Source organism: Amphiprion ocellaris, chromosome 15, assembly GCF_022539595.1.
Source record: "Amphiprion ocellaris isolate individual 3 ecotype Okinawa chromosome 15, ASM2253959v1, whole genome shotgun sequence".
In the NCBI taxonomy this organism is placed as follows: domain Eukaryota; kingdom Metazoa; phylum Chordata; class Actinopteri; family Pomacentridae; genus Amphiprion; species Amphiprion ocellaris.
This window is the reverse complement of record NC_072780.1, coordinates 24525470-24548041: the sequence shown is the minus strand read 5'-3', so window position 1 is coordinate 24548041 and position 22572 is coordinate 24525470. Positions and strand designations below refer to the sequence as shown.

The window sequence follows — 22572 nt, the reverse complement described above, 5'->3', positions numbered from 1 at the left end:
ACCATTATCAGAGCCTGATCTAATAGTCCTTGACTTATAATGCTTGTCATGCAGTTCCATCCCAAAAAAATTACCAAATTTAAAATCATGGCATTTAATCAAAATCACCTCAAAGGTTCAACAAAAATAAGAGTTTGGAGCAGATCCTATGATATTTTTTTCAATGATCTTGTGAGTACAACAGACGAGTCATTACTGACTCAGCTGCAACCAACACTGACGTGACAAATATTTGTAACTATTCTGCTGAACTGCATTCTTTCTTTTTAAGACTAGAGTGGAAACATCAAGAATGTCTAAAATAGTATGTAGCGCCACCATTAGTTTCCAGTATTGGTTATACCTGTGGGCACTTGGAAAAGTATTGTATGTGTTGATTTCAGAGTTTTTGCTTTTTTTTCAATTGTTATGAAATGAATAATCAAAGGAATTCAAAATATGTATATTTAGTTTAATGCATTGTAACTGTTATACTGCACTAAACACTTCTTTTCTCTCAACTTTAGGCCATTGTTGTGCTGTTTCTCTATAGGCACCAAACACTAAAGTGTACAGTACATATATAAAGTAAAATTAGCAAACAGTGAATAAAAATGTGACACAAGTGAAAAACACCCAGAAAATGTTTGGATTTCAGAGGATTGACGTGCACACTCTCCCACTGTCATTATTTGGCATTGCGGGAAAAAAAAAAAAGTAACGCACTACCACACACATGGCCAGTCACTATGTGAAGTGGACATGCTTATTGGATTGTCTGATTTATTTTTTATGGATCTACTAACTCTAGTTCAGTACAGGCAGACACAGTCATGAGGAAGACTGCTGATTTAACAGTTGTCCAGAAGACGATCATGGACACCCTCAAGAAGGTCATTGCTGATAATTCTGGCTGTTGGCAGAGTGCTGTATTGAAGCATATTAATATAAAGCTGTCACGAGAGGACAAGTGTGATCGGAAAATGTGCACAATCAACAGGGATGACCACAGACTACAGAGGTTTGTCAAGAAAAGTTGATTTAAGAACTTGAAAGAGCTTCACAAGCAGTGGGCTAAGCAGCCTGGGCTAATCAGAAAATGAACTGGACTGTTGTCCTCTTTTCAGATGAAAGTGGGTTTTGCATTTCATTTAGAAATCAGTGTCCTACTGTCTGAAGGAAGGGTGAAGAGGGACAAAATCCACTGTGAAGTTTCTTCAGTCTTTGATGATTTGGGGTGTCATGTCATCTGCTGATGCTGGTCCACTGTGTTCTGTTAAGTCCAAAGTTAACACAGCATCTACCAAGAGATTTCCATCTGCTTCCATCTGCTGACAAGCTTTATGGAGATGCAGATTTCCTTTTCCAGCAGGACTTAGCCTCTGCACACAGGGCCATAACTACTACCAAATGGTTTGCTGACCATTAAATTACTGTGCTTGATTGACCAGCTGATTGACATGATCTGAACCCTGTAGAACCCTGTATTGGGTTTTGTCAAGTGGATCTCCTCCACACCACGCTGCATTGATGCAGGAGTTCAAATTTAATGAAGCCCCATGCTGAGTGTATAAATGAAGATACTTTTTAGAAACTGGATGTTTCTGTATTGTAAGTCCTTTTTTGATTGATCTTAGGAAATGTTCTTATAATTTCAGATTATGGGTTTCTGATTTTCATGAGGTATGAGCCACAATCATCAAAATTAAAACAAACAACCTTGAAATATTTCACTTCATGTGTAATGGATAGAAAATAAATGAAAGTTTACCTTTGAGAATTAAATTTATTTTCAAAAACAAAAGAACTTTTTTTTTTTTTTAAATGATGTTCTAATTTTTTGAGATGCACTAGCATGTTATTTGAGTGACCATAATAAATATTATGGTATACTAATTGTCATAATTGAGCTACTGTATCAAGGGTGGGCCAGGGTTAGGGCTAAATAGCCTTTGCAAAAGTTGCATAGGTTTGTTTTAATTGGATTCTTCCTGTTTTCTCCAGTTTTGTTGCATGCTTTGTTTTGAAGAATTGCCAGTTCCTCAACGGCTTTGTATGAAGAACATAGAATAACATTAAGGAATAGAAAGAAACCTGATTAACTTTTTTCTTTACTAAAATCAGTATGCATGTAACATTTAGTACCTAGGTTAAACAACCGCAGAGATACAAACAACACATATCATGTTAGTCATCAAAAAAAATGAGATAAACTGATACATAGCACCTAGAAAGTTGAGGAGAAGAACGCAGATAATAAAGTAAATGTACATAAAGTTCCATTGCATGATATGACATCTTTTTCAAGATGTGAATTAAAAAATTGCAGTTTTTAATATGGTTTATTGTGGACCAGCACAAAACATCAAGCATTTCTGCCAAAACTCTTTACATAGCTTGAATCACATTGCTAATTTACAAGTCTGAAGAGCTCATATTTAGATTCAGAATTTTCTGTTCTACTCAGCTGGATCAATTTCAATATTGGGTCATCTATGGCCTATTCTGTGTGATTTAATTTAGTTGTAGTGAAGATCACATCACTGAAGATTTCCAGAGGCTATGTGAATAAATGGAGACTCTTTAAAGTTCCTTAGGCAATGACACTTTCTCTTTATGAGACCATAGACACGAATTTGATAGCGATTTTGAGGAGGTGGATGAGATCAAACAAAACCAGCTTAAATTTGTGGGACGTCAGCCCTGCTTGGTGACACCGGAGAGGAGCGATGTGAGAACTTCACGCAGAGATTAAACAGATGAAAGTGGACACGAATCGCCAACCGAGAGCAACACATGTAGCAGACAAAAGCAATCAATCATGTCCCCTCCACCACCTCACCTCCAATAAGATTACATCAATCAATAACCCCTCTTATGAGTGATTGGATTTGGTCTGCTTTCAAAGTACAAGGGAGGAGGGGTGTGGGAGTGGTGTAGATTGAAGGGCTGCTCAATTTTCTCAATGATTAAAGCAGGACCAAATTGCTTTGATAACATCAAGGACCTTGCTGTGGCTGGATGTGTAAGGGCAGTGTTGGGAGCAGATAAAAGCTGAAGGTAGCAGGTGACTGTGACAGTTAAGAGACTGAGAACAACACCGTTTACATTACGCAGATCAGCCAACAAGGGTCCAAACTGGCCATCATCTGGTTGAAGCTACAGACTGTAGAAAAGCATTGAGGCTAGATCCAGACAATGTGTCATACTGACTAAAGGTGTTCAGCGTCTGAATTAACATATCTCTATCAATGAATATTCCAAGAGAACTGAATGACCTCTTGCTCGGTTCAAGGACATGGGACCTCTAGGGGTGTCCTGACATTAGTAGGTTGCAGGGTTGTCGTCTGTGGATCAAGTTTGTTCCTGCAAATCATGTGAATGTTCAATTGGAATAGGATATAGGGATTTTTGAGGCCGGGTCAATGCCTTGAGCTCTTTGTCGTGTTCCTTAACTGTTGATAGTGCACACTGTCTTTCGTTGGGGTGATGGGCATGGGGGCTGGGTGGTAAAAGCCTGCCACTGGCTGCTCCTGTCGGCTGGCTTCCTCCTCTCCTTCCACTGTCTGTGTGTCCCAGTTACAAAATCAACAACATCTGTGCATCAACTTGCCTCACTGAAAATTTCACGTTTTGCTGAAGGTTTGTATCATGCATTGAGGCAGCACTGACAGTTTTTTCTTTCATGCAAATGTTACACCGTAACAATTTCACCCATCACTGTTTGGAAGGGACACCGAATCCTTCGCTTAGCTGTGCCCCGGATAATATGATTGGTTTGAAGAAATACAAACAAATCAGATCTACATAATATTTGAGGGGTGGTTTTAAAGTTAAGGCTTATTGGTACAGTTGATAGTGAGAAATTGGTTACCTGAATTACAGTGTCTCTAACCTGTTTCAGGTTATCTAAAACAAATATATGTATTGCCAATAAGAATGTTTTTGGCAGGTAATTTGTTTTGCAGCTGGCAGCTGAGACAAACAGTCCATTTAAATTTCAGACTTAAATCTCAGTCTGTGTTGTGTAGAGGAATTACTAAGTGAAACCTGAATAAGAAAACAAATCCTTAATAGACCAGTCTAGCATTTTGGGAAATATAAATTTGAAAACAGCCTGACAATTTCCTTCTGATTGATTAGGCTAGGCTAAGCATTTTCTGTATACAGAGATAATTGCTATTGCTATAAAGTGTGATAGCAAAAAGATAATATTTTCTAAAAATGTTTAAATGTTCCTACAACAGCGACATTAAGTTGCAAGTCCCTACACAATGGGTGTATCTGGTGCGTGGTATTGTCTTTAAAAAAAATACTTGCTCTGCTGGTTGGCTAGCAGGTATTACTATTGTTGCTATTCTACGATAAACTGGGCAACTGTCCAACACAATTAGGCTATTATAAAATTAGAATTGTGCAGCACAGCTAATACTACAGTAGCTTAATCAATTTTGGAACCTGTCCTGTCAAATATCAGCACTGGTAATATAAGGTATATTACTCTTGGTCAGTTGTGTAAATTACCATGTCAAAGTTAGAATTACATTCTGAGAGTGTCTTGTGGAAATGACTCCTCTCATTAAACGAACTGATTTCTGTCTGAATACTGTGTTGTTACTGGACCCTAACAGTACAATGTACGTTTTGGTGGCGATCTCTCAGTGTGAATGTGTGAAACTGTCAGCTCAATTTTGCTGAAAAAGATAACATTTTTTCCCACTTTCCATTTCTAAATAAAAATTAAAAGTCACACCGACACAGAAAACCCTGTTTCTGCATCAGCAAGCAATGCTTTAATTCAGAGATCTTCCCCATGATACACAACAAACATTACAAAGGGTTTATTGGGGTAAAGTAATTAGATAAGCATGTGTGCAGTCGTTGCAGTCTTGCAAAATAAAAAGAGCCCTCCTGTGAATCTGAAAGGTCTTCCAAGGGTCTCCTGCAGCGAAACAGAAGAGTTTGCTCCTTCCTTTTTGCCTTAGTTGGAGATTCATGTGAAATCAATTGGCAGTTTGTGTGCAACAATAGGAGTGTGCTCATTAGTGGAACACACACATTTTGGTCATTTGTCTTCTATTCACTAGGTGGCCTGGAGGGCACTTTAAATTCCCATCGTTTACCAGGCAGATATGCCTGTTCAGCCCATCAACACATACACACACACACACACACACACGCACGCACGCACGCACGCACGCACGCACGCACGCACGCACACACACACACACACACACACACACACACACACACACACACACACGCACGCACGCACGCACACACCCACACACTGTGCGTGCGTGCGTGTAAGAGAGAGAGAAATCCACTGGCCTCGGCATGTTTGTGCTAATGTGCAGCAGCTGTTAGCTTATGCCCCTACAACTCATAAGATGACAATTATCTATGCCAATTACATTTCTAGTCGGGTTTTACTAAATCTGCCATGCATAAATATCACATTGTATTATTGCACCTATTTCACAGGTTTTTTAGTTTACTGTCAGAAGGTAGCATTCCATAACTTTATGTTTCTTAGAGCTTGGTTAATCTCAGTTGAAACCAATGTGGACGACCCGCTGCGTGCTACTGGTTGTTATAGTTTATTACAACTAAGGCCATCATTCTTTTTTAATAATATGTCAAGTCAATTGCAGATACCTGACATCACGATCTCTGGCATGGCAAGAAGCTTAAACAAGCCTTCAGATTAGCCAAACTGAATGAAAGTAGGTAAGATTTCTGTCTGTTTTCTGCACAATGACAAATACATGAAGACTATTGTCTCAGCTTAACATTCCCACAGCTCTTTTATGTTTATATGAAAGTTTTGTCTTTCTGTTTAGCAGAGGAGCAGTTTCATGTGAAGTTTTCTTGGTCTCCAGAGCTTGTTATAACTGTCATTAGGTATGCATTTTTTTTTTTGAGTTCCCTTAACTGATAGTTTGCAGTCCTATCAATCAATAACCAATTAGTCAGTAACACAAAATGAACTTGGATGATCATTATTATGTGTTGTGATGAATCCGTTTGGACCACAGCCACGACATGTATTGGGCCGCTTAGCTAACACAGACAAGTAGCCTTTAGCTCATAATCCCAGTGTCACAATTCACCACACTAGCAGCATGAGAGCTCTGACCAGTAGCCATTGAGCGTCACAGCACACTTTCTCCTGGTAGCTCTTTACTTGCTCAACTCCCACAATACTCTCTGCTTGCCAACACAAATCTGCTGATAGTTCAAGTGACCACCTCCTCAGGTACTCTGTTAATTAGTAAGCTGGTGGCAGCTGGATAGTTCAGTAACTAACGCACCTGACTTTGGCATGGGAGATTGATGGTTCAAATCCTGGTCAGGGCGCAGTTGTCTAACAAAGACTCTTAAGCAAGGGCCTTGGTGTTGCCCCGCCTACATACTTTGTGTTGTATCTACCATAGACTGTATATAAAGATGGACGTAGCACCTGGCTCCAAAAATGAAGCCTACCCGGAAGTGTCAAAAACTTGCAATATTACACCATCCACCAGGGGCAGGGGCTGGATCCAAAAACCTCTGGCTCCATAGATCCCAATTCATCACAGGAAAAACAAAAATTTGATAGACTGCTTTTCTACGGCTCAGGATTTTTTTTTCGTTAGCTGTTATGGTCAAACAAGATCAGGTGGCCGATCTTAAAATGAATTAATACTGAATTCTATATAGAGCGTTAAAGTTTTGCGGAGCCAGGGGCATGGCTACTTGATTGACAGTCTGGTCTGGAATGATTGACAGGTCCTGTGGAGGAGGCTGCTGAGACGCTTATTCACTGTAAACTCTATTCTCGTTTGGATCAACTCTGATATGATCACTGTTGGTTTATTTGTCAGTGAAGCAGCAGAATATTTTCCACAGAGAGTTTTTCTGCCTGTTGGCTTGTTTTAAACAGTTTTCTACCTTCGCCTGATTCTAACAGCAGATACTGAAAGAACTGTGATAGTTCGGTAAGTAAATGTTTATTTTCTTATCAGTGCCGCTTTTAATGCACTTTATAAACACCTGTAGTGTCAGATATAATGTGTGCCATGCACTCCAGATGTTGGTGGAGTTTATTTCTGTGTTGACCAGAGAAGAAAGTTAGTATCTAGTAAATATTAGCTTTAATGTTAGCGATGCTAACCAAGCTAGCTTCTTCGTCATAACCTGATTGACGCAAATGTAGCAATATTAAGCTAACGATGTTTGTGTTGTGTTTTATGTAAGCAGCTGAAGTGAGTTGTGTTAGTGAAATGTGGTACATTTAGTTAATAAAACTGTCAGTGGAGATGCTGGTTCACATTAAGGTAACATTTAGAAAACCGAAATGTGATTAAAACAGTAAGGTTAAGGATCTGTGTTGTCAGTAGTCCTGAATATCTGCTGAGTCTCTGAAGTTAAACTGAATAAAACAGGAAATCGTCTCTCTAATCATTTACGTTGTTTCGTGACTGATTCACATGTAGTGCGTATTCCTGCTGTGTAGACTGGAAAAATAACCTCCCAGAATATGACCAAAGTAATGATTAACAGTACAGTTATTACATTTAAATTACAGCACAGATAAGCTGGATAATAAAATCCTCTCCCCTAAAGCTAAAGTGACTACAGGCCTTTCTGTCTTTCAGTGCTTGGAAAACTATATGACAGAGGAAATCTTTCCAGGGTCACTTTAAAATGAACCTCTGCTGTTGATGCTGATACTGTGACATCTGTCTTCATCTCAGGTGTCTCATGTTCACTGTGAGGATCTTCTGAGTGAAGCCAACAGAAGGAAAACCTCATCTGGTTGTGAAGGAGACTGAATGGATGACATCCTCAATGAACCACTTCCTGTTTACCTTTCACTTACAGAGGGACAGACCAACTCTCAGCAGTTTATTATTCTTTGTTCTTAATCTTCACAGGTTCCATTAATCACCTTTAACTTCATCTCTGCTGTTGTAGCATAAATACAGCATAAAAAGTCCATGTTATTTATAGCAGATATGCTGCATTAAAACATCAACACATTCAGGTCAAGAGCTTCATTATTACCTTTATTGCACATTTAAAAACTACATTATTTAACAGTTCTGAACTGTAAAGATGTGTAAACACATGTAATAAATGGATGAAATAAACAATGTGTTGCTTACAGTGAAGTGTAAATACTGAGCAGTCACAAAACAAGTTGTATTATGAAAAGAGGAGCTGAATCTGCAGCATTATTGTTGTAACTGGAGAGATGAGGAGGACATCAGTGCTGCTCTTCCTCACAGTGATGAAGGAGAAAATACTCTTCAGACAACCACAGCAAGGTTCTTTCATTCCAACTGCTGGAATATTAAATATCAGAATGAACACATCAGGATATGAATAGAACACAATAGAGTGTTGTATTTTGTCCTATTTTTTAATCTTCTGGAAATGTCTGTTTTCCCGGTTGAGGCTAAAGACCATTTTACTGCCTTAGATGGACAATAAGGTTTATTCTTTCTAATGTATCATTGGCATTAACATGAGCTCCACACAGTTATCTGACCATACACTGTTGTATGAACAGAAGCAGTTAAAAACAGCCTGAACCAAAGAACAGAGATATTAATTCAGAACTGAACTGTTCTTCATTCACTGAACTGAGAGATCAACATCCATCAGGAACAGAGTTCTGTGGAGGAACATTAATGTACATTAATTTCTATTTGCTGATCATGAACGAACTGCACCTCGAGACAGCAGTTATTGATCTGTTATGATTGATCTGTTATGACTGATCAGCTGTGACCTGCAAGACACTTAGCAACAGCTGACAGTTAACTAGTTTATGACACTGACTAACCTGATTTTGCATCAGTGTGAACACAGTTAGGAAGCGTAACTTGAGAACAACAGAACGTAACTTGAGAACAACAGAACAACTTTAAAACACGATATAAGAACATGTTTACATCAGAGATTACAATCTGATGTTAACTTACAGTAACTTCAGCTACAGTAACGTAGGTGACTGCTTTATATGTGATATTCTCCAGTTGTGGAGAAGAGTACAACTAGTTAGAAAGATGACTAACACTTACTTGTGCAGTTTAGCTCAACTTTTGGATGCTAACATTGTTAGCAGCAGCGCCGATAAACAGCAGAAGCCAGTAAATGTGGGGGGACAGAGTCCTCGGCTCTCAGTCAGTCTGACCAATCACTGCTCTCCGGCTCTCAGTCAGTCTGACCAATCACTGCTCTCCGGCTCTCAGTCAGTCTGACCAATCACTGCTCTCCGGCTCCGCCCTCTGAGAATCTTTTTTCGTCTCTGGCTCCAAAAATCCAAGATCTCAACCAGGAAGTAGCAAAGTCCGGGCTTCATTTTCTCAGTGCAGAAACCAACGGGTGACGTCACGGTGGCTACGTCCACCTTTATATACAGTCTATGGTATCTACACTACTAGTGCCGTGCACAGACATTTTGGGGGACAGGTGCTCAGTGGAAAAAAAAGGGCACCTTGAGCGGCATGTAGAACCACTGGCTGCCTTAATATAACGGTGTGAGATTTGAGAAAATTTAATTGGTAAATTAAAAGAGATCGACAATATCAAGACTGATTCCTGACATTAGGCTACAACAAGGCAGAAAGCTACTTTTTCTTTTGGTCATTTAGCAAATAAGTCACAGCATGTGTTGCCTCTACCTAATGTAGGCTAATAATAAACCTAAACAAACTAAATATTCAGGTATAGTATACTGATCATATGCTGTACCAATTCACCAAATAATATTGGTTGTGTGGTCATCGTCACATTACGTCGATTAATTAATTATCATTATGGGTAGTCGAGCTTGTTAAGCAGACGGGCAGTTGGCTAATTTAGGCATGGTTGTTTAGCACTGCGGGGCGAGTCACGGCACGGCATGGGTCGTGTGTGTGTGTCTTTAATGTTTAAATTTTTTTTTAAAAATTGAGACGCGGAGAGCACCTGCCTGATACTGAGGGCAAGGGGCAGGTGCTCTAGCACCACCTGGGGTCTATCTGTGCACGCCACTGTACACTACACTACAAATGTACATTGCTTTGGATAAAAGGGTCTGCTAAATGAAATTGTAATTGCAATTGTCACAACTAGGTACTACAGCTAATCTATACCACATTTTCTGACATGCATATCCTTCATCTTCTACCTTAATTTTACCCTTATTGGGTAATACTTTGGTTTAATCCGTTAATCATTAACAGCAGTTAAGTGATGTCACTGTCATTTGATGATGATATAATTGTGGCTATATATATATATATATATATATATATATATATATATATATATATATATTAGTGGTGGACGCGATTAAAAAATTTAATCTAATTAATTACAGGCGTGATTAATTAATTAATCGTAATTCATTGCAGTTTTGTCAAATAGCAATATTTGACACAATAAGTGAAGTTTTTCAATTCAAATAAAATTGTGGTTGACAGTTGAATCAATGAATAGACATATACGTGTTTATAATTTAAAATTTATTTTAAAAAAGGAAAATGGGGCATAGAGAAAAAAGTGATTTTGATGACTTAAAGACTGAATTTAGTTGTGTTTTCGACTGTATGGCACATAAAATCAGCATAAGTAGTTCAAGGAGCTTCAGAAAGTTGAAAATCCAGAGATTCATTCTGTTTTCACCTTTTCTGGATCTGATAAATGGTGTAATTTTGATGGTTCTTTTTTATAGGAATATCAATTTTTATTTATGTATTTTTTTTAGAAACAAAAATTTTATAATTAAGTTATTAAAAGAGATATTTTGTTGTTTAGGTTATTCCTCCTCCAAGGAGGCAGAGCCTCGACAGAGTAAAAACTTAAGCCACAAAAATGTTTCATTTCTATTTATCTGCATTTTTCATCTGTCTGCTACATTCACAGATTACTGCAAATCTAAGTGCAATCATAGCGATTTTAGTCAGCATTTAAAGACTTCCTGTAAACTCAAGCACTGTGTAGAAAAGTGGTCTATTATGGGATGGCTACACCGTTAGCCGTTAGCATGACTCGTAGCTAACGTTAGCTCTGGTGCTAACAGCAACATGTTTTACATTGAGGTGATACCGTCGGCTTGAAGTGACGCAGTGATCACAAAACTCTTCTCATCTTCCTTCACTGTTCACCAGTGCCTGACTTCACTCAGTGCTTCCTGTGCTTCTTCTTCATGGCTACAAACAGCCTTTAGGTTCATTACCGCCACCTACTGGGCTGGAGTGTTCATCAGAGTTACTGGTGTGCCAGAAATGAGGGAACTGAGGAGGGTGCAATTAATTGCTCAATTAATTTTAACGCGTTATTTTTCGCTGTAATTAATTAATCGAAATTAACGCGCATATATATATATATATATATATATATATATATATATATATATATATATATATATATGCGCGTTAATTTCGATTAATTAATTACAGCGAAAAATAACGCGTATATATATATATATATATATACAGACGCTCCCCTACTTACGAACATTCGAGTTACGAACAACGGTACATACGAACATTTTTGCGGGTATGTCGAAAAATGTTCGGACAGAGATGCTGTAAGTTAGATTTTGTATTGCGCGCCTTTTTCCGAGTAGTGCTTCTTTCCGCCGCTAATACCGACGTGAGGCGCTGTGAGAGCTCGCCCAGCATCCACCCCGAATCCGGCTTCCTCTGCCCAGTTCGTCGCAGTGCCTGAGTGTGTAAACGTATCTCCAGCGCGCTAAGAACTTTGACATTTTTATTGTTAAATATCTCGTGCATCCATTATTCAATATGGTTGGTGAAAAGCGAAATGCTTCTAGTGAGAGTGGAAGTGTAAAGAAGAGGCAAGCCATTTCATTTGAAATGAAAGTGGCAATAATAAAGAAGCTTGATGCGGGTGAGAAAATGGTGAGCGTTGCACGTGCATACAACATGAATCGTTCGACCATCGGTACCATTTATAAAAAAAATATAGCACTGAAGCAACTTACGAACGAATTCACCTTACGAACGATCGTTCGGAACGTATCTCGTTCGTAAGTTGGGGAGCGTCTGTATATATATATATATATATATATATATATATATATATATATATAAATTAAAGAAAACAAGGGTGGTCTAATCACTTTTTTCCATGACTGTATATAGCATGAATTCCATTTTTTAACCATACTGTATAATCTACACTTCTAACTTGTACAGCATGTTCAGGCTGTGGTCTACTTGTTATTGTGCCACTTTCCCAGCATTTATTTATTTAATTTAAAAAAAAAAAAATTTGTGTAGCTTTTCACAGCATCTGGTAAATTACATTGGATGGCAGCCTCTGCAGATGGACTCATTCTATGTATATATAAAACGCAAATTCTAATTTCATAAAAATGTAACATTTCTTATTTTCTTTGAATTATACTTGAACTTCTTTATAAATATTAGTCTGTCATCAATTTCTGTCAACTCCGTCAGTTCCTCGTCAACTCGGTCAGATGAAAGTTTTGTTAAATTTTGAAAGAAAATGTTCATTCTTTCTTCAGTTTATGTTTTTCATGTAATAAAGGACTATCTGATCTACCTTCTTGTATGTCTTAATTATTTAAGGAATTGCTTTTTATAGTATTAAAATTAAAAATTGAGTTTGAAAATTAAGATATTTAGAAATCTGACATTTCAGAATAGTGTGAAATCACGACTTAAGTTTACACGATTTTTATTACATTTCAGAATAACTAAAACTTATTACCAGATAATTCAGAATTTTAGATTCTTGTTGGACTGGAAGAATTAAAATTGTATACTTCTTAGTATGTCTGACGGAGTTGACACAAATCAAGTTCGAAAGGGAAACATTTATTTTTCAAAAAATTGTTTTTATTTAGAACCTGTTCCTTTGCATGGTTTAATAGCTAAGATTTTTCTTTGCAGAAGTATATAACTCTAAATAATATAATGTGGATTTTTAAAAAATTATTTTTCAAACGTGCTTTGTCCCAACTCTCAAGAATGAGTGATATATATATATATATATATATATATATATATATATATATATATATATATATATATATATATACATACATACATACATACACACACACACACACACACACACACACACACACACACACACACACAAGTAAATAGAAACAAGTATTTAAAAAAGAACAAGTGTATAAGTGTGATAGTGCAATGAGGTGCAACTCGGTCCTTAATCTATTGAGGAAAATGGTAAATTATCAAATATCTGTCCCTTGGGAAAATGTGTGAACCTTTGTCCTTAGTATATGGTGTTACCACATTGTGCAACAATAAATACAACTTCATGTTTCTGGTAGCTGTTGATTGGTTGTGTCTGCTTCTTCCACAACATTTCCATTGAGGTCAGAACTTTGAGTTGTATGCTCTTAAACATTACCTATTTCCTTTCCTTCTTTCTTTCTTCCTTTTTTGTTTGGTTTTGTTTGTTGGTGCAGTGACATGCATGTCTGGTGTTGTCGTCTTGCTACTACTCCATGACATAGATGAGCAACATTTGGGGTCACAATTTGTGCACAAGAATTTGTAAAAATTTGACGGTACATATTATTACTTTGTGATGCTAACTACACATAGACAATCATTTATATGCAAAAATGATCGTAGCCCTGATCATATATTGACAAATCTGCTGCCCACATTTCCATACATTCAATTTCGATGCCAGCGTTGGTATTGATATTGAACGATACCAGTGTAATGATATCAATACTTTAGTTTCAGTCCTGTATGTCTGCACTGATGCCGCTTCAACAAACAGGCGACCTGATTGGCTGTCAGAGGTCCTCCATCTGAGGACAGCAGCTAATCCTCCTCCTGCGATTGGATGTTGTATCGTCACGTGACTCAGCGGCGCCAGACAAACAAGCAAGCAGGCTCAGCTACATCATAAATCATAGTGGTGGAAAGCATAACTTTAATTTCTTCCGTGGCTCTGTCAGTCTGTTCCTGTCTGATGTGTAGAATGAGCTGTTTAGCTGTTGTACGTTCCTCAACCAACACTGAGGAAAGAGGAGACAGAGAGGGAAAAGTCCGACTGAGACAGCTGATGATCAGACTGCAGGCAGGAAGATCCTGAACCAGAGACAATTACAAAGACTAGTGCTGTAGCAGGGCTACAAAGTTAAATGATCGTTAATCACAATAATGATTTTTTGTTTCTAATCACTATAAGAAAACAACTGACTGCGGCCTTTGAAGTGTAAAAATGCTCTTCAAAGACATAGCAGCACATTTACATGCGCTGTTTTTTCCGCTCATGGAAAACAACACATGGATTAAATCAGTTGCTTTCATCTTAGACTACTCTGAAATGAGGACACTTAATCCCACTCCTTTAAGTAAATTTTGCTCTCACACCTGTGCTGAGCACCCAGCCACTGAGGAGTATCTACCACAGTCTGCACTATGAGGTGTTCAGGGAACATCGGTAAATGTCTGTCGATAGGCAAATGTTCAGCTCATGAGGTGTTTCACCTGTAACCAGGTGGGACCAGGTGGGTGCGAAGAACTGACAATGTCTGTCACACTTTATTATCGAAGACAATAACCAGGAGGGGATTAAAAGATCATATTTTACATTACAAAAGTAACTGCAAAAAAATTTGCTTAAAGCTCTACTACTGAAAAATTTAGTCTGGAGTATCGGTATCGGTATTGATATCGGCAATACTGGCCCTGTATTTACTTGGTATCAGATCGATGTCAAATCTTGCAGTATCACACACCACTAGTGGACAGGAATATGGACAACCGGGTAACAGCAGTACATCAAAATGTAAAACATGTCATTTCCTGTTGCCAGCAGGTGGCATTATGACTGAAAGTTATTTCATGCCCTCAGACTTATGTAAAACATTTTGATAACTTTGGATCACAAAGTCTTGTTGTATGTACTGACCAAATTTGAGTGTTTTTGGAATTACCCCTTAGGAGGAGTTCGCTCTTGAAAATGAGCAAAAATCATCAAATTTCAAACAGATCATTCAAAATGGCTTACTTTCTGTTGGGTTTAGGGTATGACTGTCACTGACTTTTTTATTCAGCCTGATGTGCTGCATATGCCTGTCAAATTTGGTAGCTGTAGGTGAATCGTGCTGGCCGTAGTAGATGTTACAAATTTTCCAGGTGGCGCTATGGAGCCATTTTGGCTCACACCTATGGAATTCTCCTAAAATATCAAATTTTTCGCCGGTCCTGATGTGTGTGCAAAGTTTCACACGTTTTCAAGTATTTTTAGGCCCTCAAAAGTCCAAATGAAAAGTCTGTCAAAGAAATAAAAAGAAGAAGAAACCATAGGGTTTCAATAGGGTCTTCGCATCATTCAGTGTTTGGACTCTAATTATTCAATATAATACACACTATAAAATGCATTATGTCTGGATGTGTTTGACAAGACAAGATTGACCTGTAGCACAAAGAGAGTATATTTTTCTTGTAATCATTTGCAGGGCTGACCGCCCTTCAGCAAGCTCCGGTAAGCACACATATGGGGCTTTTCCACTAGTATCTACTCGGCGCAACACGGCTCCACTCGTCTTCGTTTGTGAGCTTTTCCATATGGAGTAGTGCCTGATACGAGGCACTATTTTCAGTACCTTCTCGGCTAAGGTTCTAAGCGAGCTGAGATGAGCCGATGATGTTATGTCTACATAATGCAGGCCACTGATTGGACAGGGAGTGATGACACACGAGAGCGACTCCAGCACGAAAACAAAATCCGGCATTAAAAAAAACTGTAAACAGCGACAGTGTGCATTGCTCTTCACGGAACTCTCTGTTCTTCAGAATTTTAATATGACAGCCAGACCTGTACCGTGGGTGAATGAAGAGCTCGAGACTTTTCTGTCTTTGGTGGCAGACCAAAGAATACAGAGGGAGCTAGGCCGAGAAAGTTTATCAGGAGGTCTCTGAGCGGATGGCCGCTCACATATACAGTAGACTGTATATAAAGAGGACAGAAGCAGTGTAGGGAGAAGCTGAAAAAGCGGTCCACCAAGGACCACAACGGCAGGCGTGGGTAAACCAGGAGCCGTTGGAAGAGGTTTAATGGATGCTATTTACTGCCACCGCACCGGCGAGCAACAGGAGGGAGACTCAGCGCTGCATTGTTGGAGACGTTGGTCAACAGTGAGTGTTTTGTGGCTTCAAGAAACTTTTACATCATTTATCCCATTGGTGGCAAGCTCCCTTTAAGCAAACAAGTATATTTAGAAAGTAACGTAGTTGTCTCCTGTAGCAGACAATAAGCTAGCTAGTTGGCTGTCAGCTAGTTAGCCATCAGCGCTAACTCCGTGCTCTGCTTGTATTTTGTGCTGCTATTTCTAACATTTACCTCTCAGAAGCAAATACTTCAGTCAGCATGATGAACTAAGCTAGTGGTCTTACAGGTTTATTTTTTTCACAAGTTAAAATGTCTTGTTTTTCGTGTACTTAGGGTGAGTGTTTATTTCTGTTCAAGAATCCTTTCCATGTGCAAAGCCTGCTCCACCTCCGTCATGGAGCCCCCAGCTCCCCTGCCTCCTCTCCAGCACCAGCTTCGACACCAGTACCAGCTCGGACACCGACACTGTCAACATCAACCTCCAGCACGTCACAGCAACGTCTTATCACTGGTAAGACACGGTAAACAGAGAGCATGGTTGATTCTCGCATTATTATTATTGCTGGTATTACAGCGAGACCAACGACCAAGAATTCAGGCAGGTGTAAATGCAAACTGTGCAGCATGCCAGCTCAAGAACGAATGATGAAAGCTACATGTAGCTGCAGTGACACATAAACAGAACACATGCAGCTGCATTTTTTCCCATTGACTTAACAAGTAAGTCGCTCTAATGAATTTACATTTTGCTGCAGTGTAGTATTGCAACCATTCTTCTTATAGTCACTAGGTAGCTGTGAAACTGAATGACTGGATGAAAATATACATAGAAATAAGAAAACACAGCTGTTCTTAGCAACTCCAAAATGTGCGCTAGACGAAATGAAGTTCACACCAAGTTGTTTTTAGTTGTGGTGGAGGAGGTACTGTTTGTGCTTCAGTTAAAGATAAGATAATCCTTTATTACTCCCCATGTCAGAGGAAATTTCTCATGTTACAGCAGCAGAATACAGTAAAGAGATAAAGATAATAATTATAGTAACAATATATAATTATCTTTTTATATATATATTATCCTAACCTTAACCCTATATATATTATATATTATGTGTATATATATATATATATATATATATATATATATATCGTTAAAGTAAAGAATACCAAAAATTTATTAAAGTAAAACTATCAAAGACATGATCATGACTGAAAATGGATGGACGGGTGGCTAAACACATCACATCATAGCTGTGGAGTCCTTCAAGCTCCTGGGGACTACAATCTCTCGGGACCTGCAGTGGGAGACGAACATCCACTCCATCCTGAAAAAGTCTCAGCAGAGGATGTATTTCCTATGACAGCTGAGGAGACATGGCCTGCCACAGGAGCTGTTGATCCAGTTCTACACTGCAGTCATCCGATCTGTCCTGTGCACCTCTGTCACTGTGTGGTTTGGATCAGCCGCACAGCAGGACAGAAACAGACTACAACATGTAGTACGGACTGCAGAAAACATCATCAGAGACCCCACTCACCCTGGACATAAACTGTTTCCCCCCTCCCCTCTGGCAGGCGCTACAGAGCTCTGTACACAAAAATCACCAGACACAAAAACAGTTTCTTCCCCACTGCCATCACTGTAATAAACAGCTGAGCCATTCCTGCACACCTGAACAATAGTCAGTATTCCAATGGACATGTACAGTATTTTTTTTTCACCATGAACAGCATTCTCTGCTTTTTGCACGACTGTGTTTATAGCAATTATCATTTTGCTAAAGTGTTCATATGTTCCAGTGTAGCTGTAAATTTCTGCATATATTGTGTTCTATTTAATTTTACTACTATTTCTTTTTCCTCCCTGTTCCTCTTTCTATAGTTTATTTTTATTTAATTCTTTTCCATATTCCTAGGGTGACACCAACAGCCGAAACCAAATTCCTTGTATGTTGTGTACGTACTTACGTATGCCATTAAAGCTGATTCTGATAACTTTTCTGTCTTTGGTCTAGGCAAGAGGAAAAGGGGCCACAGAAATTTGGACCTTCCAAGCGTACTTGCGGAGATGTAGCCTGAGGAGGAGCGGAACCGTGCCCAGCGTGATGAGCACATCCAGTTGCTCCTCAGCGAGGCAAGAGAGAATGAAGCAGCCTTGCAGTGGGAGGAGATGGCCCAGAATGCTGCCTTCAACCAGTCATTCCTGGGTGTGCTGGGGCAGCTGGTGCAGGTAGTCCTGGGTGTGCTGGGGCAGCTGGGGCAGGCAGTGCTGGGTGTGCTGGGGCAGCTGGGGCAGGCAGTGCTGGGTGTGCTGGGTGTGCTGGGGCAGGCAGTGCTGGGTGTGCTGGGGCAGCTGGTGCAGGCAGTGCTGGGTGTGCTGGGGCAGCTGGGGCAGGCAGTCGGCAGCCGGCGAGTGTGAGCAAGTCCACCTCTCATAGACTTGAGATTTACAGGTGCTGGTCATATAATTAGAATATCATGAAAAAGCTCATCTTTTGGACAACTGTCAGGTCAACAGTCTTCCCCATGATTGTGTAGCCAACAGAACTAGACTGAGAGACCATTTAAAGACCTTTGCAGGTGTTTTGAGTTAATTAGCTGATTAGAGGTGTCTTCAATATTGAACCTTTCCACAATATTCAAATTTTCTGAGATATCGAATTTGGGATATTCATTAGTATTCAGGTATAATCATCAAAATTTTTAGAAATAAACATGTGAAATATATCAGTCTGTGTGTGATGAATGAATATAATATACAAGTTTCACTTTTTGAATGAAATTACTGAAATAAACTTTTTCATGATACTCTAATTATATGACCAGCACCTGTAGTTGTATATAGTTTTACTTTTAGCCCTCCACTGTAGGAGAGGCCCACCACAGTTTGTACTTTGCACATTGTAAATAGTTTTGTTTTGCTGCTAATAAAACTATTTTGTGACTTATGTGATTGCATCATAACTTTTCATTTTGTCTGTTAAGACACTAGTAGGAAAAGAGTCAACAGTCTGAATCAAACAATTTTGTATTCCCTAATAATGTATTTGTGTTTAATGGGATTTAACATGTTTGAACACAAACTACTTTATGGTTCATAATTCCATTGACTGAATTACACCAAAGCAATACTGATTTATCAAACTGGAATATTCTTAAAACTGCTGTTTTTTTGTTTTGGCATTTAATTTGTCATGCAATCTTGCTAACCTTCACAAATAAAACAAACAATAGCATAGACACATCTGCAAAAGGTACAAAAGTTTATTGTCAGAATTGCATTCAAGAAAACAATAGCGGTCCGGGGAACGAAAAGCAGAACTATAACAAGAAGAATAACTTTTAACTTTTGCATGACACGTAGTGCATCAGTGCATCCTGTACATCTCTGTCCTCCTCCTCTACACCTTGTGCCACTGCAGGCTCATGTGCTGCTGCTTCAGGTAAATCCCATGAAGTCTCATAAGAGAGCATCTGAAACACATACACAGCATACATATTTTAATACCTAATAGCAACAAACTGCAGCCAGGACTGATACACGATAGCTAGCGAACTAGCATTAGCTTACCCTCATATCATAGTTCATATCCTCTTGTCTTTGGCTTGATATTGCTGTATGGCGGAGAGTTTGGGAGGCGTCCCAAACTCTCCTGTGTGTCTCCTGAGTGTTTCGACTCGCTGCTTTCAGCTTTCTCTGACTCTTCTATTACTCTGAATCTGACAGAAAGCCACAGACCGAGCAGCAGGTGTACTATCGTCTCCATGTACATTGTTGTGTTGCGTTTGCGTCGCACACAAATCATGTTGAGGGACTTTCGGGCCGCCATGCTATGACGACTCCACCCATGATGAGGTTATATGGAAAAACAACTAAATCGAGACGAGACGAGCCGAGTCAAGTACAGTAGTGGCAAGCCGTACCCCGTTGAGTAGGTGCTTATCGAAATGCGGCTATACACTCACAATTACAACTAATTACGTCCTAACCAATGAAGGAGACTCACATTCTCCAATGAAAATCAGGTAACGCTAAAACTGTCAAGTAGGTCAGTCTGGACACACTTTATTCGTCCCCATTACTGAGGAAGGACGGACAGTGTGGGGGGTTTGATGATAGGATGGAAAACACAAGGCATAATATTGGTGATGAAAAATAAGTGCGCATGCAGTTCATTTAGATTTTTTACTTTTTAAGCTATTAGTAATCTACAAACAATAGAGGTGATAGAGATAGCAGATCGAGACTTGCTAGAACACAAGTAATTTTATTTTAGTTTTGTGATGATGTGGAATTTATCTGATTTATTTGATGGCTTTTGAATTTTTTTTTCTTGCTCATGGTGGTAGTGTTGACACATCCACCATTTTAGTTCAGATGATAATATCTCAGCTGTGGCATGGATTCCCATAAACTCTGGTATAGACCTTCAATATTTCCAAAGGATTAATCCTACCTTTGGTTATGTAGCGCTTGATGACCAAATACTAACAAACTAACATCTCTGTCTTCTAGTAAAGCTTATGGTTTGTCATCAGAAAACCATTGATGCTGAAACTATGTAACACCTCAGCCGATTACCAGATATACTGCACAAACCCACAGGTGGATGTTTATACATCTATACACTGTCAAGTAATAAATAGTTACAGCATATGAATCCCACTAAAGTCACACATTGTTGATTTTGTATGTTTATCTGTACAAGTTAAACAATGAGACATACTGTTTTAATTGGTGAGCTTTTAAGCTTTGTAGTAGATGTATTTTTGAACCTTGGATAGTGCCAGGCTACTAGTTTCTAGAGTTACGCTTAGCATATTCACTGCCTGACATATCCTGTGGTCATGGAAAGGATGTTAGTCTGTCTCAGAAGGGTCAAATTATTGGCTGCATCAAGCAAAGAAAAGAACTAAGGGGATTTCTGAAACTACTAAAATCAGGTTAAGAATCATCCAACGCATTATTAAAACCTGAAGGATAGAGGTGTACCATTATCTTCAAGGAACAAATGTCATCAGTCCTGTTGTCTGATGAGTCCAGATTTACCCTGTTCCAAAGTGATGGGCGCATCACAGTAAAAAGAGAGGCAGATGAAGTGATCCACTCATCATGCCTAGTGCCTACAAGCTGGTGGGGGTTAGGGTTATGATCTGGAGTTGATCAGGTTCAGCAACGTTATGTGCCCAAAGCATGAGGTCAGCTGACTACCTGAGTATACTGAATGATCAGGTCTTTCCATCAATGGAATTTTTCTTCTCCGATGGCAAGAGCATATTCCAAGAGGACAATGCCAGGATTCATGGGGTTCACATTGTGAATGAATGGTTCAGGGGGCATGAGACATCATTTTCACACACGGATTGACCTCCACAGAGTCCAGACCTCAGCCCCATTGAGAATCTTTGGGATGTGCTGGAGAAGACTTTGCGCAGCGGTCCGACTCTCCCATCATCAATATAAGATCTTGGTGAAAAATGAATGCACCTCTGAACAGAAATAAATGTTGTGACATTGCAGAAGCTTATCAAAACGATCCATGACAAATGAGTTCCATAATCAAAACTAAAGGCAGTCCAACAAAATATTAGTGTGCAACCTTTTTTTTAACAATGTAAAACTATCTCCATGTTTTTAAAAATTAGAAAGACATTCTGAATCAATGCAACTTTGTCTTAGTGTGTGTCTTCTGTGTTGCCTGACCCCTGTTGCTTCACCTGAGGACACAATCAGTCCAGCCTTATGAGGCCCAGCTGACACTTATCTGACACTAAGAAGGCCTGTATTTATTTGGACACTGACACAAACCATTGGACAGTCAATGGCCTCATAAGCTCTATTGAGTGGAGTGACTCGAGGGACTTTGGAATACATTAGCAAAGTTTCATCACTGACAACTAGCTGCCTTGTCATGTTTGAGCAAGTCTCATCACTGAGGGAAGTCACCGGCTTTATTTATGTTAGAGGTATCATGTGCCTCTCCTGTCTGTGCCTCAGGTGTGACGAGTGCCGGCTCTGCTACCACTTCGGGTGTCTGGACCCCCCGCTGAAGAAATCTCCCAAGCAGACAGGATATGGCTGGATCTGCCAGGAGTGTGACACATCCTCATCCAAGGTGAGTGTGTTGGAGGTGTATTGGCTAGGAGTGAGGTGGGTTGGGGGTGGGGTGAGGTGGGTTGGGGTGGGAGGGTGAGTATGGGAGAGTCAGAGGGGAGGTTTGGGGGGTTAAGGGGTGCCAGTAAAGCACATTTACAAACTTGCTCTTTTTTATTCCCAGTGTTCTCCTCCTCCATAAGCTACTGGTGTACAGCTTCAAAAATAGTCCAAATCAAATTTAGTTGTGAAGAATATGTAACCACAACAAGGGTTGAGTCTGGATAATAAAACAGTAAAATAATGGAAATGCTTCAGCAGTAACTTAAATATTTCAAAGTCTAAGCAATTCTTGAATGAAATGATAAACT

The 22572-nt window shown here is 39.3% G+C and overlaps 1 protein-coding gene across 6 annotated transcripts in view; it reads left to right on the top strand.

The window, feature by feature from the left end:
• The window catches only part of phf14 (PHD finger protein 14), a 144624-nt gene that overhangs the window by 80678 nt on the left and 41374 nt on the right, over positions 1 to 22572 (top strand). For all 6 annotated transcript variants that reach the window (XM_035952771.2, XM_035952769.2, XM_035952773.2 and 3 more), the window contains one exon: positions 22106 to 22223. In XM_035952771.2, coding sequence (XP_035808664.1) covers positions 22106 to 22223 — 118 coding nt within the window. The remainder of the gene's footprint in view (positions 1 to 22105; positions 22224 to 22572) is intronic.